We start from the raw sequence: 16,322 nt of genomic DNA, 5'->3' as shown, positions 1-16,322 counted from the left end.
CCTTTGTAAACAGTTGCAGGAGATGCTTTCTGATTGGCTCCCGGAGAGTGTGGTTGCCTGGCAACCTCCTACAGTGTGCTTAGCAACCTTGCTGATAACAGAAGAAAGCTGCAGGAAGCAGAGGCCAAGTGGAACAGAGGAGGTGAGTTGAGGGTGCCCAATTTATTTATTTTATTTTTATTTATTTATTAGTTTTATTTCTATACCGCCCTTCTCCCGAAGGACTCAGGGCGGTGTACAGCCTGATTAAAAGCACAGACAAAATTTAAAAATAATTAAAATTATTAAATAATAGGCTCAATTATAAAACCCCAAATTTAAAGGGAGAAAAGCTTCCTCTTTCTACCCCAATATCCCAAATCATCTAGAGTTATCATTCCTTCTTCGGAAGAACAGAACTGTAAAAAAACTTTCCATCTTCTAAACCAGGGTTTCTCAACCTTAGATTAAGATGGGTGGATTTCAACTCCCAGATTTCCCCGACTTCATGCTGGCTGGGGACTTCTAGGAGTTGCAGTTCACCCAATCTTAAAGTCACCAAGGTTGATCCTTGCTCTTCTAACCTGCTGTCTGACTGATTTTATGTTTTTAGATGTTTTAATATATATTTTTTCCTAGTTTTGTATGCCGCCCAAACTCGACTGGAGTTGAATGCCTAGTAAATTAATAATGACAACAATAGAATAGAATTCTTTATTGGCCAAGTGTGATTGCACACACAAGGAATTTGTCTTTGGTGTATATGCTCTCAGTGTACATAAGGAGAATAAAATACATTCATCAAGAATAAAAAGATACAACACTTAGTGATAGTCAAGGTTAATAATAAGCTATCAAATAGTACTAGGAAACAAATAAAAACAATATAAATTGAAAGATACATTATTAATAATAATACCCTGTTTCCCCCAAAATAAGACATCCCCTGATAATAAGCCCAATCGGGCTTTTGAGCGCATGGCAACAAGGCCAAGTTCTTATTTCAGGGTTCAAAAAAATATAAAACAGGGTCTTATTTTCAGGGAAACACAATAATACATAAATGAATTATTTTCATGAGCTCTGTTTGTGGCATCGCTGAATCTATGAAATGGCTGTATCTATTTATATTGCTTTTTCCCTCCCATTTCTTTTTTTTTAAATAACTTTTATGGAAGAAGTTTTTCAACAGAATGAAAAATGTTTGAATTAAAGAAGAATAAAGAAAAGTGAAAAAGAAATATAGAAAAAGGAAAGGAAAAGAAAAAGATTCTAAAGAAACTGCTTCTGGTTTTTTTTAGCAGCTGTTATAAATAGGTTTATATTTTATCTTCTGTCTCCACGGTTAGCTCATAATGTCCTTCTTTCCCTACTCTGCCCTTTCTAATCATCGGACCCATAAATCACCAGTTCATTTTTCTCTCTTTTTTCAGCAAAAAGGCCGTTAAGAGGTTTGCAGTCAGGAATAAATGTGGTAACTGATCTTTCTCTAACCAAGCAAGTTAATTTTGCCATCTCTGTCACTTTCACCATGCATTCCTCTCTGTTGTGGACATCTCAGAGTTTTTCCATTTTTACTCATGTAGAAATCTCGCAGCACGGATTATATTAAAAATAAAACACACAGTAATGTGTGACTCATTTTTAATTGACTGTCCAGTAATCCCAATAAAAAAAGAAAAAGGTTTGGCTTCAGTTTAAAGTTGATGTTGAAAATTCTTTATTCTTTATTTATTTATTTATTGGTTCAATTTATATGCCGCCCTTCTTCGGAGACTCAGGGCGGCTTACAATGCATTAAGCAATAGCCTTCATACTTTTGTATAGACCTGCTTAGTAGGGCTTTCGCCCCCCCCCCAGGTGGTGTTCTTTTTTATACAAAGTCAGCTTATTGCCCCCACAATCTGGGTCCTCATTTTACCTACCTCGAAAGGATGGAAGGCTGAGTCAACCTTGAGCCTGGTGAGGTTTGAACTTGCAGAAATTGCAGGCAGCTGATGCTAGTTAACAGCACTTTAGTCTGCTGTGCCATCAAGGCTCTATTTTACCTTTCTATATATTTGAACCCAAAGTTTTCTGGCTGTTTTAGAAGTCCACCGGGTATGATAAAATGACCATTTGTGTTGTGTTTCCAACCTATACCTATACACCTTCTAGAGAATTTTTCTGATTTTGTGTCCCTTAAATTCATTCCATCTTGATTTTTGCATGAAGTTTTCCCCCAGTGTCAGTAGCTTTTTGTCTGCTTTTCTCCATACATATATAACTACACACCCTGCACACACATATACGTGCACACACACACACACACAAAGAGAAGAGAGAAAGATAGACTTTTCTTTTGGTTTTGCATACTGCATTCCTGAATTAATGCATGTTTAGACATTCTTTTTACTAATCTGCTGATCTTTCGATAAGAGGACTGAACTGCAAAATATAGAAAATAAACAGATTTCTCTTCCATTATTCCAACTGAGCATGCCAAATTTGACCCCATGATTAACAACAGCTTTGTCTTGAATATACTACTACTTGCCATGTTGAAGAATATTGGCATGTCACCAGTTTCACATATGCACTTAAAATAAGGCAAGTTTCATGTCTGTAAAAACAAAGTTTCATATTTTCCTTATGCGAAATATTTAATAGTGCCTTTATAAAATGCCTGTCAAGGAACCAGGAAGCAGGAGGAGGATGAGCAGGAGGAGAACAAACAATGATGGCTTTGCTCGTTTGCAAGATGGGTTTCTTCAACAAACTAAAGTTTGAGTAAACCACATCTTAGCTACAAACCATAACGTAAACCAACCATGGCTTGACTGTAATCAATATGCTTTTCTTGTGTGTGTGTTTTTTTATATAAAGCAGGAAACAGTCATGGCGACTCTGAGTTTAAAGCCAGGCCAGAGATTCACACTGCCAGATTGGCATATCAATTCTGACCTCCTCTCGACCAATGCTGAGCGCCAACGCTCTGCTTCCCACCAAATCAGGCAAGAAGCCCGGATCCTTCGCAATGAAACAAATAACCAGGTGGGCAAATGCTGGCTGGGGAATTCTGGGAGTTGAAGTCCACATGTCTTAAGCTTGCTGAGGTTGAGAAACAAGGCAGTAACTGTTCCAGGGCATCTGTGAAGATCTGCAGGAAATGAATATGCTGCCCAAAGTCGCTCATTTGTGAGATGGGCAGTATATAAATTGAGAATAGAATAAAAAGAGAAAGAGAAAGAGAAAGAGAAACAGGAATAGAATAGAATAGAATAGAATAGAATAGAATAGAATAGAATAGAATAGAATAGAATAGAATAATAGAAATAGAATAGGAATAGGAATAGAAACAGAAATTGAAATTGAAATAAAAGAATAGAATAGATAGAATATAAATAGAAGGAATAGAATAGAATAATAGAATATAGAGCAATAGAGTAGTAGAGTGGAGTGGAGTGGAATGGAATAGAATAGAATAGAATAGAATAGAATAGAATAGAATAGAATAGAATAGAATAGAATAGAATAGAATAGAATAGCTTTAAAGGCCAAGCGTGATTGGACACACAAGGAATTTGATTCCAGTACAAAAGCTCTCAGTGCACATACAGACAACAAAGTAATATATTCATAAGACACCAATAGGAGAATGCAGCAGAAAAGATTAGAAGGATAATAATAATATAGCCATACTACATGGCTAAATATCTTTAGACATAAGACAATACTGTGGTAATTAGGTGTTCAGCAGAGTGATGACATAAGAGTGATGACATAAATGTCTAGTTGTTTTGGCATGCAATGCCCTAAAGTGGCATCCCGAGGGGAGGAATTGAAACATGTCTGAGGGGTTTTGCTGATAGTTTCTTAGCCCACTTTCTAACCAGTGCAGTATACAGGTCCTCAATAGAAGGCAAGCTGGTTGCAATAGTTTTTTTCTGCAGTCCTAACTATCTGTTGAAGTCTGTACGTGTCCTGTTTGGTTGGTGTGCCAAACCAGACAGTTATAGAGGTACAAATGACAGACTCAATGATTCCTCTTGTAGAACTGTATCAGCAGCTCCTTGGACAGTTTGAGTTGATGCAGGAAGAACATTCTCTGCTGTGCCTTTTTAATGATGGTTCTAATGTTAGATGTCCATTTCAAATTCTGAGAGATTATAGAACATGAATGAATGAATGAATGAGTGAGTGAGTGAGTTATGAAAGCCTTTGTACAAGTGTGGCCATTTCTAGAACAGGAGGCTCTGCTGACCATCACTCTTGTTCTTGTCCTCTCATGGTGGATTTTAGCACCCCACTTTACATGGGCCTTGAAGGCCATTTAGAAGATGCAATCCAGGTATTTATGGATGTGTCTAGACGGTGCTGCACTTGCTGCCAAATACCTTCTCGCAATTTGGCTGGTTGTCATTTTTAAAGGTTGGTTTGGCAAGGTCTCCATACCTCCAAGGCCACCTGTTCTGGATTGAAGCTGCATCTGTGTAGTAAGATCAAGCAAAGAAGGCTTGCTAAAAACTCTACCATTAAGGAAGTGTCATCTTCAAGCATTTCACTATTGAATAGAATAGAGTAGAGTAGAGTAGAGTAGAGTAGAGTAGAGTAGAGTAGAGTAGAGTAGAGTAGAGTAGAGTAGAATAAACAGAACAGAACAGAACAGAACAGAATAGAATTCTTTATTGGCCAAGTGTGATTGGACACACAAGGAATTTGTCTTGGTGCATACACTCTTGGTGTACATAAAAGAAAAGATACATTCATCAAGAATCATAAGGTACAACATTTAATAATAGTCATAGGGAAACAATATAAATCTTAAGGATACCAGCAACAAGGCTACAGTCATAAATGGGAGGAGATGGGTGGTGGGAACGATGAGCAGATTAATAGTAATGCAGGTTTAGTAAATAGTTTGACAGTGTTGAGGGAATTATTTGTTTAGCAGAGTGATGGCGTTTGGGGAAAAACTGTCCTTGTGTCTAGTTGTTCTGGTGTGCAGTGCTCTATAGCATTGTTTTGAGGATAGAAGTTGAAACAATTTATGTCCAGGATGTGAGGGGTCTGTAAATATTTTCACAGCCCTCTTTTTGACTCGTGCAGTATACAGGTCCTCCATGGAAGGCAGGTTGGTAGCTATTGTTGAGCTAGAACATTTTATCTTTAGAGCCACATTCTCTATTTAATACATGTCTTTGGTTATATCCTGTCACTTTCTCAAGAACTGAGCTATCTGAATAGTGATTTGAGGTTTTTTTTTCCTTCCCCAGACAAAATGGGATGAGTACGACAACCGCACCCGTCTTAATGAGCGTCTTGACATTGTCAATCGATGGAAAGAAACTCTGGATAAGTGCCTCACCGACCTTGACACAGAAATCAATAGCTTGACTCAAGTACGTGACAGACTCATGTCTTCCTCAACCCATCCCATTCTCCAGGAAACTAGTAGCAAATCTGCCAAGTTCTGCAGTTCATTCTAAAGACACAACACCAAACCTGTAGTCCTTCTGAAACGGGTCGTATGGGAAATTTCATGCTCAAAACTACTGCTGTGAACCACTGTTTTCTCATAACTGGTCACTTTAAGCTCAGAGCATTTGCATGCTTCTGGTAGGAAAGACTGGTTGTGGATTGGAGCTAGCGCTAAATTTTGGGGAAAGTCTGAGGGCAGTAGCAAGGATGAAATGATGCAACATGGTTGAGTATTATTTTGTTTTGAGTTTTGAGAGCAGTAAGTCCAGGTTTTGTTCCTCCACTCCTCTCCATTTCCTCTTATCCTGGAGCAAAAAGGTTTGGAAAATCACAACATTCTTCCCTGAGTGTGATGGAGATCAATACAGGGAGTCCTTGACTTACAACACTTCATTTAGTGACCGTTCGAAGCAGGGGTGGGTTCTACTTACCTTTACTACCGGTTCGCAACGGGATCGTGCAGATCGCCGACGATGACATCCGGGGCAGTGAGTGGAGCCTCCCACTGGTTTTATTACCGGTTCTTGTGAACCGGTCTGAACCGAGGGCAACCCACCACTGGTTAGAAGTTACAATGGCACTGAAAAACTAGATGTATGCCCATTTGTCACACTTATGACTGTTGCAGCATCTCCGTGGTCAGATGCTTGGCAACTGGTTCATATTTATGACAGTTGCAGTGTCCCAAGGTCATGCGATCACCTTTTGCGACCTTCTGATAAGCAAAGCCAACAGAGAAGGCCAGATTCACTTAACAACCACGCTACTAATTTAACAAACGCAGTGATTCACTTAACCATTGTGGGAAGAAAGATTGTAAAATGGAGCAGAGTTCACTTAACAAATGTGTCGCTTAGCAAGCGACCGAAATTTGGAGCTCAATGATGGTTGCAGCTCGAGGACTACCTGTACATGTTTTACAAGACATACCTCTGTAATCTTATCTTCTTAAACTCTCAGAGATAATGAGGTGGACAAGTAAATAAAGTCCAATATTAGAAAGTTGGTGGTGTTAGAAACATAGATTGAAATACACTGCTATATTGCGCAATGCATTGCATTAGAACAGAGGTCTTCAAACTTGGCAGCTTTAAGATTTGTGGACTTCAACTCCCAGAATTCTGGGAGTTGAAGTCCACAAGTCTTAAAGCTGTCAAGTTTGAAGACCTCTGCATTAGAATGTTGTTCCTAACATTGAGCTTCATTCTGCAGTGAATTAATTGATGAGACTTATCTACAAGTGTAAACTGAGCCTCAGCAAATACCATATTTTTCAGAGTATAAGACGCACCTTTATCCCCTAAAAGGGGGTGGAAATTTAGGTGCGTCTTATACACTGAATGTAGCCCCGCCCACCCACTGGCTCCCACCCTTTGGCCTCTGCCTCGCAGCAGTTACCTCCTTGCAAGCAAAGAGCAAGAAAAAACACCTCCTTTCAGCTTCAGCACAGCCTAATTAGCACAAGTTGATTGGATCGGCCTCCCAACTCTCAGCTGATTTGCTCTCAGCTGTTTTGCGCAGGGCTCTGCTGCTTGCTGCAAAGAGGTAAATTGCTGGTGCAGATTTTTTTTTCTCCTTGTGCTAATCAAGCTATGTTGAAAACGAAAATGAAAGTAAAGCAGTCAGCCTGCTTTACTTTCATTTTCATTTTGCTGTTTGCTGCAATGAGGCAAAATTGCTGGGAGTCAGAGGCAGATTTCTTTTTCTTCTTTTCCTCACCAAAAAAGGTAAGTGCGTCTTATACTCCGGTGCATCTTATACTCCGAAAAATACGATCATCCCCACAGAAACTTGAATGAGTCTATTGTCTCCTACTGCTTCTCTCCAACCTTGTTCTGGCTGATCCTTGGAGGGCTGTCTGTTTCTCCTGCTTACTCTATTGTGAACTTCCCTTTTCAGATGAAGGAGGCAGCAGAACGTGCCCTCCAAGCTAAAAACCTGCCGTTGGATGTGGCCATTGAAAATCTCACTTACCGGGAGAGTCGCCGAGCCATTGATGTAGTGAAGGACCATGTGGAGGATGAGCTGCACAAGGAAGTGGAAGTGATTGATGCCATCAAGAGAGACCTTCAGCAGAAAGTCAGTGAGGGTTTTGAGCAGCTCTGGTGAGTCAAAAAAAATTCTAAGGGGCAAGCAGAACGTAGTTATGGGGATCTTAAGGTAGGTTCATGAACTGTGTCTCATGAAGACAAAGATTGTCTTTGTTCTAATGCAGTCTTGGTTTATCGTTCTCAGCCTCTTGCAGGAGGCCAGGCAGCAGTTAAATTTTGATCACCGAGGGAAGAAGGAAGCCCTGGAGATCGACCAGACTTGTGTTTCTCTCAGTGTCAACTCTCCCAATATCTCCTACAAAGTCAACCCCACTCGGCTGCCAATTGGGTAAGATTAAATGTCTAGAACAGGGGTTAGCAACCTGTGGCTCTGGAGCTGCATGTGGCTCTTTCACCCCACTGCTGTGGCTCCCTGTCACTCAAAATATGCTTCACAACCGTCAATGTGCGACATCCGCCAGCACGCGATTTATTGAGCTTTTCAATCCCCGGTAGGCCAACCATGGATAAATCCAAGAAAAGAAAAGTTTCCAAAGAAAACAGAACGTTTAATTCAACTACATATGCTAGTTTTGTGGCTGCTCAAGAAATAGTCAGGCACGGGAAGGGTTTTGTGGCTCCCGGTGTTTTCTTTTCTGTGGGAAACGGGTCCAAATGGCTCTTTGAGTATTGAAGGTTGCAACCCCTGGTCTAGAAAGAAGAGATGGAAAGCCTGACAAATAATGAATGAATGAATGAATATGGGCCATTCAGGTGAATTAATCTGACTTCCTTTTGGTTCCATTCAAATGGCAAATGGGATTTCTACTTTTATGGTACCTGGTGGAAATCCATCCATTGTTCTACAGTGTGTTTTAGGCAGCTTCTCTTCTGTGCTATTTTAAGTCTTTGAGTATTTTTATGATTCTCTATTTTATTTCCAGCCATGGATCACCCTGGCAGCACACACAGCAACATATCACTCATTGATTAAAACCCATAAAAGTATAGTTTATAAATGGGTGAGATTTTCACACCGTGCTTAATAATGCCTTAAGTTATATTCATTCAGACTTTTATGGCATTGAGCAAACATTCCTTCAACCTGGAAGTTCTGTCTCATTCCACTTTGATAGGATTTGCACGGGAAGGTACAACAGGACTCAGGCCTGCCCTGTTTCCAGTTCAACAGATTTCCCATACTCAACTAGTCAAATCTTATATATTTGTGTATTTGGATTTATGTGGTCACCCAACTCAAACAATGCCCCTTTGGGCAACTTATCCAAAATGGCATAAATAAAAACAACAATCAACAATTAAATCAATAACAGATGATCTGGCTCACACTCGCCCACTGTCTGCTGAGAACTTACTCATCCATATCCAAACAATGAGGGAATAGTTATGTTTTTAAGATTTTCTTCAAGGCCGGTTCAATCCGAGCCAGCTGAGCACTAGAGAGATTACTCAAAGTCACTGAAAAACCACCCCATCTAGGCCCCAGGAGGGGATCCCATCTTGGTCCATACTATTAGAGGCAGTCCCAGAAGTAAACCATGTCCTGTGCCATGTAGGGGTTTACAAATGATGATTGATAACTTGAATGGCACTCAGAAGCTGACACAGAGTTGATGAGTCTTGCAAAGAAGTGATGTTACGTGGCTAGGGTCTAAGAAAGTCAACTCATCACGGCCAATTTGCCGCGGCCAACTTGCTATGAGAAACTAGCCATAGTCAACTCGTAGTGGGACAAGTCTCTGCAGCTCAATTCAATGCTATATTAATCATTTCATTCAGTTACTTTTGATATTGGTGAATATTGTAATTCTTGTATTTCTGTATCGACTTTATTTTTGTTATTATTGGCCATGGTTCCATCAAAACGAATGTAACTTTTGTATTGGTTGAATTCAGAGGTGGGTTTCAGCAGGTTCTGACCAGTTCTGAAGAACCGGTAGCGGAAATTTTGAGTAGTTCGGAGAACCGGTAAATACCACCTCTGACTGGCCCCGCCCCCATCTATTCTCTGCCTCCCGAGTCCCAGCTGATCAGGAGGAAATGGGGATTTTGCAATAACCTTCCCCTGGAGTGGGGTGGAAATGGAGATTTTATAGTATCCTTCCCCTGCCACGCCCACCAAGCCACATCCACCAAGCTATGCCACACCCACTAAGCCACGCCCACAGAACCGGTAGTTAAAAAATGTGAATCCCAGCACTAGTTAAATTGTCCTGTGGGGAGTTATCCATAGTAACTTGGCTGTGGTGAGAGGTCCTGCGGCGAATTGGCCATGGCAAGTTGTCCCATTCCAACATGGCTGTGCTGATTTTGCACATGGGCACACTTTCTTTTCACCTGTCTGTCGAATCTTGGGGATTTTGAGTGAGGGAAAGAGGGCGTTTGCTTGAAAGTGGCATGGATTTGAATTAAATAAACCAAACCAACAGAACATGTTTGGCTTTTGTAGAACAATCACACCAGAGCAGTGGGACCAGTTCAGTCAATACAACAAGGATCGGGCAGAGACAGAAATGAAAGCCTCCACAGAGTTGAGAGAGGCCATCGCTCTCACCATTGCGCAGGTTAATAATAGTTTCGCTTCTAGATAACTTAACAGCAAGCAAATTGTTTCAACCACTTCATAATAGTAGTAATAATAATAATAAGAGCTCATTGATTAGCCATTAGGCCACATCAGAACACAACATACAGAACAGTAATAAGACCATGTAGAGCAAAGTAAAGATGACTACAGAAAATGTGACTTCAGCAACAGAGTTGTTAATGCCTGGAATGCACTACCAGACTCTGTGGTCTCATCCCCAAACCCCCAGAACTTTAACCTAAAACTGTCTACTGTCGACCTCACCCCATTCCTAAGAAGTCTGTAAGGGACGTGCATAAGAGCACCAGTGTGCCAGCGGCCCTGTCCTAATGTTCCCTTTAATTGTATTCATTTTATGTATTCAATTCATGCTTATACTTATATATATTATCTAATACGTACTCGACAAAATAAATAAATAAAGTAGAGTAGAGTAAAAGGCAGAACTAAAAGGAAATACAAATCATATTTCTGCATCCTCCTCCTGCAATTCACCCCAATCAGATCCATACCTGCAGATCTCAGTTGTACTGTTTTGTTCAGATAAAGGGTCGAGTTATGGATAAGATTTGGGTTCTGATTAGACATGAAATACAGGTAGTCCTCAACTTATGACCAGAATTGGGGACCAGAATTTCCATTGTGAAGGATGACACTTGTGCAGTGAGTTGCACCTGATTTTACAACCTTTTTTTTTTAGTAAAGTTTTACTAAAAAGTTTGTTTAGTAAACAAACATACAAGGCATCTTTTCTGAACAGAGTATTGCCCAGTTTTAAATTTATACAGATTTTTGTTCATCTTTAACACAATTTTATATATAATTTTTCTCATATCATTTATTCTCTCTAATTCTAAGAAACCAATATTACCCTTCATCTTCTCATCCTAATATAGTTCATTTTTTCTTTTCCCTCCTTAAAATTTGAACCCCTAAATTTAACTTCACATAACATAATACAATCCCCAATTATTACCTTAAATTCTCTTATTCCGATCACCCATGATTCTTTTATCAACTATTTCAAATAATACATTTCAACAAATGGGTCCTCATTTTGCCTACCTTTGAAAAGATGGAAGGCTGAGTCAACCTTGAGCCTGGTGAGATTTGAACTTGCAGTAATTGCAGGCAGCTGATGTTAATAACAGTGCGTTAGTCTGCTGCGCTACCAGGGTTCTTTAAAGTAAAAAAAAAACTTTTTTAAAAAAATCACACTTGTTAATTGAATTTCTGCAGTTGTTAAGTGAATCTGTTTCCTCTCATTGACTTTCCTTGCCTGAAACCAGCTGGAAAGGTCACAGATAGTGTGGCAACAATTTTAAAGACGTGGTGCCAAATGCCCCAATTTTATTCACATGACCAGGGGGATGCTATGCCTGTAAATATGAGGACCAGCTGCAGTCACTTTTTTCAATGCTGTTGTAACTTTGAATGGTCCATACATGAATGGTTGTAAACTAAGGACTACCTGTATGTTGCTTGAAGATATGAACCCCCAAAGGTTTTCATTTAATACAATATTTATCAAGCTTGACTATTTTAAGATGTGTGGACTTCAACTCCCAGAATCCCCCAGCCAGCACGAGTTGAAATCTATGCAGTTTAAGTTTAAGACTATGAAGTCTTAAAATGGCCAAGCTTCAGAAACACCAATCTAATCTGCAATCCAATCCAATCCAATCCTCCCTCTCTCTCTCCCTCTCCCTCTCCCTCTCCCTCCCTCTCTCTCTCCCTCTCTCTCTCCCCTTTCCCTCCTTCCTCCCTCCCTTCTTCTCTCTCTGTCTCTCTCCAATCCAGTTGGCATTCAGATAATATATAAGCTATATCCTCTGTCTGTAATAGGGGCAGTGTCTAAAGTTTAGGTTGAACAGAGACCCCTTTTCTTCATTTCATTTCATAAGCCTTCTCAGTTAAAGATAAAATATTAAAACACCAACCTATGATAGTAGAATGATACGCTGAGACGTGGGATTGGACACCATTAAATTATATATTTGGAATTCACCTTTAGAAGAAAGAGAATAAGAGAATTTTAGAGGGACATTACAGAAACCTTTCTGAAAATTTCAGAAAAAAAATGCTACAGGGGTGCATTATCTTATACTATACTATTTGGGAATAAGAAGGATTGCGTTTTTGACCTGCTTTTTGATGTGTGATTTTGATAATAACTGAATAATAAAATGAAACTGAAAGACTTTGGGCCAGTCACTCTTTCTCAGCCCAACCTACCTCACAGGGTTATTGTTGTGGAGGAAAATGTAGGATCTAAATCAAATAAATAATATATATAAATATTATAGTTTGTGTACTAGTTCTATCTATGGCTTGAGAAAGAATCCAGAAAAAAAACCAGGTAACATTATGTACATGTGTGTATGTGCGTGTGTGTGTATTTTTCTTTCGGAATTCTCTCCAATGTTTAAATGGATATAGCACCATTCTGGCAGTCAATGCTTTAAAAAGAACAGTGGTAGGTAAAGTGATATGTGCATTTAGGACATATATCGTGCTTAATTTAGATGTGAAAGCCCAGGTTGAAATTTCAATACATTGAATGAGTTCAGCCAATTCTCATTCTCAGCCAAATTCATTTCACAGAACTGGTATGTCCTTGAAACACTTGAAATTAAATGTGGATCGGGGGTGAAATGCTACCGGTTTGGACCGGTTTACCCGAACCGGTAGTAATAAAAATACCAGTTCGGCTCCATCAAATACGATGATCATAAAAAAGGTGCTAGAATGTGCAGAAGCAGATAAATTAACAATGGAACTCAAAGACTGAGAGGAAATGATTTATTACAAGACATGGAATAGATCATATAGCTGGTTGGAGAAAGAATCCAAAATTAATGTATAAATGTATAAACGTAAGAGAAGATATTAGAGAGGAGCGAAATAGGTATTGTGTAATAGGTATAAATTGTAGTGAATATAATAATAATAATAATAATTTATTTCTATACCGCCCTTCTCCCGAAGGACTCAGGGCGGTGTACAGCCTATTTAAAAACACAGAAACAAAACAACAGTTAAAATTTAAAATCATTAAATAATTAGGCTCCAATTAAAATCCCAGAAATTTAAAATACCCCAATTTCAAATGTTATGTTAATAGCCCGGCCTGGCGGAACAACAGGGTCTTCAGAGCGCAGCGAAACACTCGGAGGTCGGAGATCTTACGTATTTCCGGGGGCAGTTCATTCCACAGGGCTGGGGCTCCCACAGAGAAGGCCCTCCCCCTGGGTGTCGCCAGCTGACATAACTTGGCCGATGGCACCCTGAGGAGACCCTCTCTGTGGGAGCGGACTGGTCGGTGGGAGGCTATTGGTGGCAGAAGTCGGTCTCGAAGGTACCCGGGTCCTATGCCATGGAGCGCTTTAAAAGTGGTAACCAACACCTTGAATCGCACCCGGAAGACCACTGGGAGCCAGTGCAGCTCGCGCAGGAGGGGTGTCACATGGGCGCAACGAGTTGCACCCATAACCACCCACGCGGCCGCATTCTGGACCGGTTGGAGCCTCCGAGTGCTCTTCAAGGGGAGCCCCATGTAGAGAGCATTACAATAGTCCAACCGGGAGGTGACAAGGGCGTGAGTGACCGTGCGCAAGGCGTCCCGATCCAGAAAGGGCTGCAACTGGCGAATCAGGCGAACCTGATAAAAGGCCCCCCTGGCCACGGCCGTCATGTGCTCTTCTAAAGACAGCCGTGCGTCCAGGAGGACACCCAGATTGCAAGCCCTCTCTGTGGGGGGCAAGGATTCACCCCCAATAGTCAGCGATGGCACCTGCTGACTATATTGGGGCGCCGGAAGCCACAGCCACTCGGTCTTGGAGGGGTTGAGTCTGAGCCTGTTCCTCCCCATCCAGGCCCGCACGGCCTCCAGGCAGCGGGACATCACATCAAGGGCATCGTTGGGGTGGTCTGGGGTGGAGATGTACAGCTGAGTATCGTCAGCGTACAGATGACACTTCACCCCAAAACCACGGATGATCTCACCCAGCGGCTTCACATAAATGTTGAACAGGAGAGGCGAGAGGACTGACCCTTGCGGCACTCCCCATGCGAGATGCCTCGAGGTCGACCTCTGTCCCCCTGCCAACACAAACTGCGAGCGGTCGGAGAGGAAGGAGGAGAACCACCGCAGAACGGTGCCCCCTATTCCTAACCCCCTCAACCGCTGCAGCATGATACCATGGTCGATGGTATCAAAAGCCGCTGAGAGGTCTAATAGGACTAGGACAGAGGAGCAACCCCTGTCCCGAGCCCTCCAGAGATCATCCACCAACGCGACCAATGCCGTTTCTGTGCTGTAGAAAGTAGTAATATATAAAATGTATGTGTATATAGTTGGTTAAAAGATAAAATAGATATTATCAAAGATTCCGGTATTGGAAAGCTGTAAAAATGTAACAAGGATGTTAAAGATGTAAATGTTGAATAAAAATTATTTTTTAAAAAATGTTACCGGTTCGGACAACTATCAGCTGTGCTGCGAGGTGTAGCTTTGCTAGAAAGCAGGAAATCCTGCTTTCTAGCGAATCTAAATCGCGCGGCACAGCTGTTCCACCTCCCTCACTGTTCTACTTACCTTAGAAAAGGCTTCTTAATCCTCCTTTTTCAGCGCTGCGCAGCAACACCTGCAGTGCGCCTGCATGCGAAATGCGCATTTGGCACGGACTGCACATGCACACACGAAGTGAACCGGTAGCAAAGCGAACCAGTAGCAGACTTTGGAGCATTTCACCCCTGATGTGGATATGGTAGAAAAAAAACCTCACCATGGCAACTGTAATGGTGCAAAGCAAGCTCCACCCATTTCTAATGTGTATTTACATAAAAATAGGCGGAGTTTCAATTGCATCGTTGCGATTTCCGTCTTGAATTTCTGACCACACCAGAGGGAAACCGCCAGCTGCGGACAAGCAAAACGGCTGTTAGCCCTATAAGGAGGAAAATCTCACACTTCTTTAATTACAGTTTCTCTCTCTACTCTTTTGACCTGAGTTTTTCCTTTCTAGACCGACAATGAGTTAGAAGCTCAACGTGTGGCTACCGAATTTGCTTTCCGGAAGAGGATCCATGAACTGGAAAAAGCTCTTGACGAGCTGAGATGGCAAGAAAAGAATGTTAGTCTTCTACTCGGGCAGGAGGCTGATTAAATTTGTAAAGAAATCCTTCAGAGTTTGCACATATAGAATGAATTTGGGTCAAGCTGAGGTTCTCCCAGGCTGGTAACATGGATTAACTTCAGAGAGATGTCCAGGGGATCAAACAAAGTATGGCTACAGTCATACAGTCATAAGTTATATTTTAAACAAGAACTTGAAAGTAGCTGAGAAAAGCTAGGTTAATTCTTGTGGACTTTTTGTGCCTTGCTCAGTTGCTCTCCTGCCAACATCATCATAATTTCCATGTCTTTCCCTCCCTATCACTCATCTCTAGCTATTTAAAAAAAAAATGATAGAAAGAACTTTCCCAGTTCCTTCACAAAGTAACTCTGAGTAGTGGAGTTTATGCTTGCACTGGCTGCTGTTAATGAGAGAACATCAGAAGAAACTCCACACTTCCTTCTTAAAAAGGGGTTTCCTTCAGAAGTGTCCCCAAATATAAATTTAAATATTAATTATTAATTAAAGTGCTTTTTTCAAGAGGCAACTGAAGCTTCTTGAATGAAGATGTTGAGGGTCTTTTGCAATACCAAGAAGGATGGAGCTGATTTAATTTGGGGGGTGGGGGTGGCAGGTACTACAGCAGAGAAGATGCATTTCCTGGGAGCCCCCAGACATAAGCCCTTAGCTGATATGCAGGACATCTTCCCTGCCAGATCTAAAAAGATGAGCTGATGCACATGTTCTGTGGGTGATTTAATTGCCATCCTAAGGGGATAGAAAATCGGGGTGCATCCACTTCGAATTTCTGCCACTGTGTCAGACTAGATCTAAATGTTCAGTAATGCCAGGGCTGCATAAAGCTGTACCTGTAAGACTATCAACATTTCAGGAATCTTAACCAGATTGTGCCCTAGAGAGGGTTAGCCCACTGTTGAATTACTGGATAGGGAAGATGGCATCATGCTTCTTTGGGAAGGCAGCACTGGATATTCCTGTACTCCAGGAGTCTCCAAACTTAGCAACTTTAAGACTTGTGGACTTCAACTCCCAGCATGGCTGGCTGACGAATTCTGGGAGCTGAAGTGGGATAGGGATAGGGATAGGGATAGGGATAGGGATAGGGAT

The 16,322-nt window shown here is 41.2% G+C and overlaps 1 protein-coding gene across 2 annotated transcripts in view; it reads left to right on the top strand.

The window, feature by feature from the left end:
* Positions 1-19: 19 nt before the first annotated feature.
* Positions 20-16,322, top strand: part of TEKT2 (tektin 2) — a 24,063-nt gene continuing 7,760 nt past the window's right edge. Inside the window, exons 1-7 of one of the 2 annotated variants that reach the window (XM_034413412.3) lie at positions 20-142; positions 2,845-3,012; positions 5,235-5,360; positions 7,339-7,544; positions 7,675-7,818; positions 9,940-10,054; positions 15,105-15,212. In XM_034413412.3, the coding sequence (XP_034269303.2) occupies positions 23-142; positions 2,845-3,012; positions 5,235-5,360; positions 7,339-7,544; positions 7,675-7,818; positions 9,940-10,054; positions 15,105-15,212 (987 nt within the window). In that variant the 5' untranslated portion in view covers positions 20-22. The remainder of the gene's footprint in view (positions 143-2,844; positions 3,013-5,234; positions 5,361-7,338; positions 7,545-7,674; positions 7,819-9,939; positions 10,055-15,104; positions 15,213-16,322) is intronic. The other variant, XM_060691422.2, reaches the window with a different exon arrangement.

Source organism: Pantherophis guttatus, chromosome 10 (assembly GCF_059756535.1).
Source record: "Pantherophis guttatus breed Tessera chromosome 10, ASM5975653v1, whole genome shotgun sequence".
Taxonomy (NCBI): domain Eukaryota; kingdom Metazoa; phylum Chordata; class Lepidosauria; order Squamata; family Colubridae; genus Pantherophis; species Pantherophis guttatus.
The sequence above is the reverse complement of the archived record's forward strand: the minus strand, read 5'-3'. Positions and strand labels throughout refer to the sequence as shown.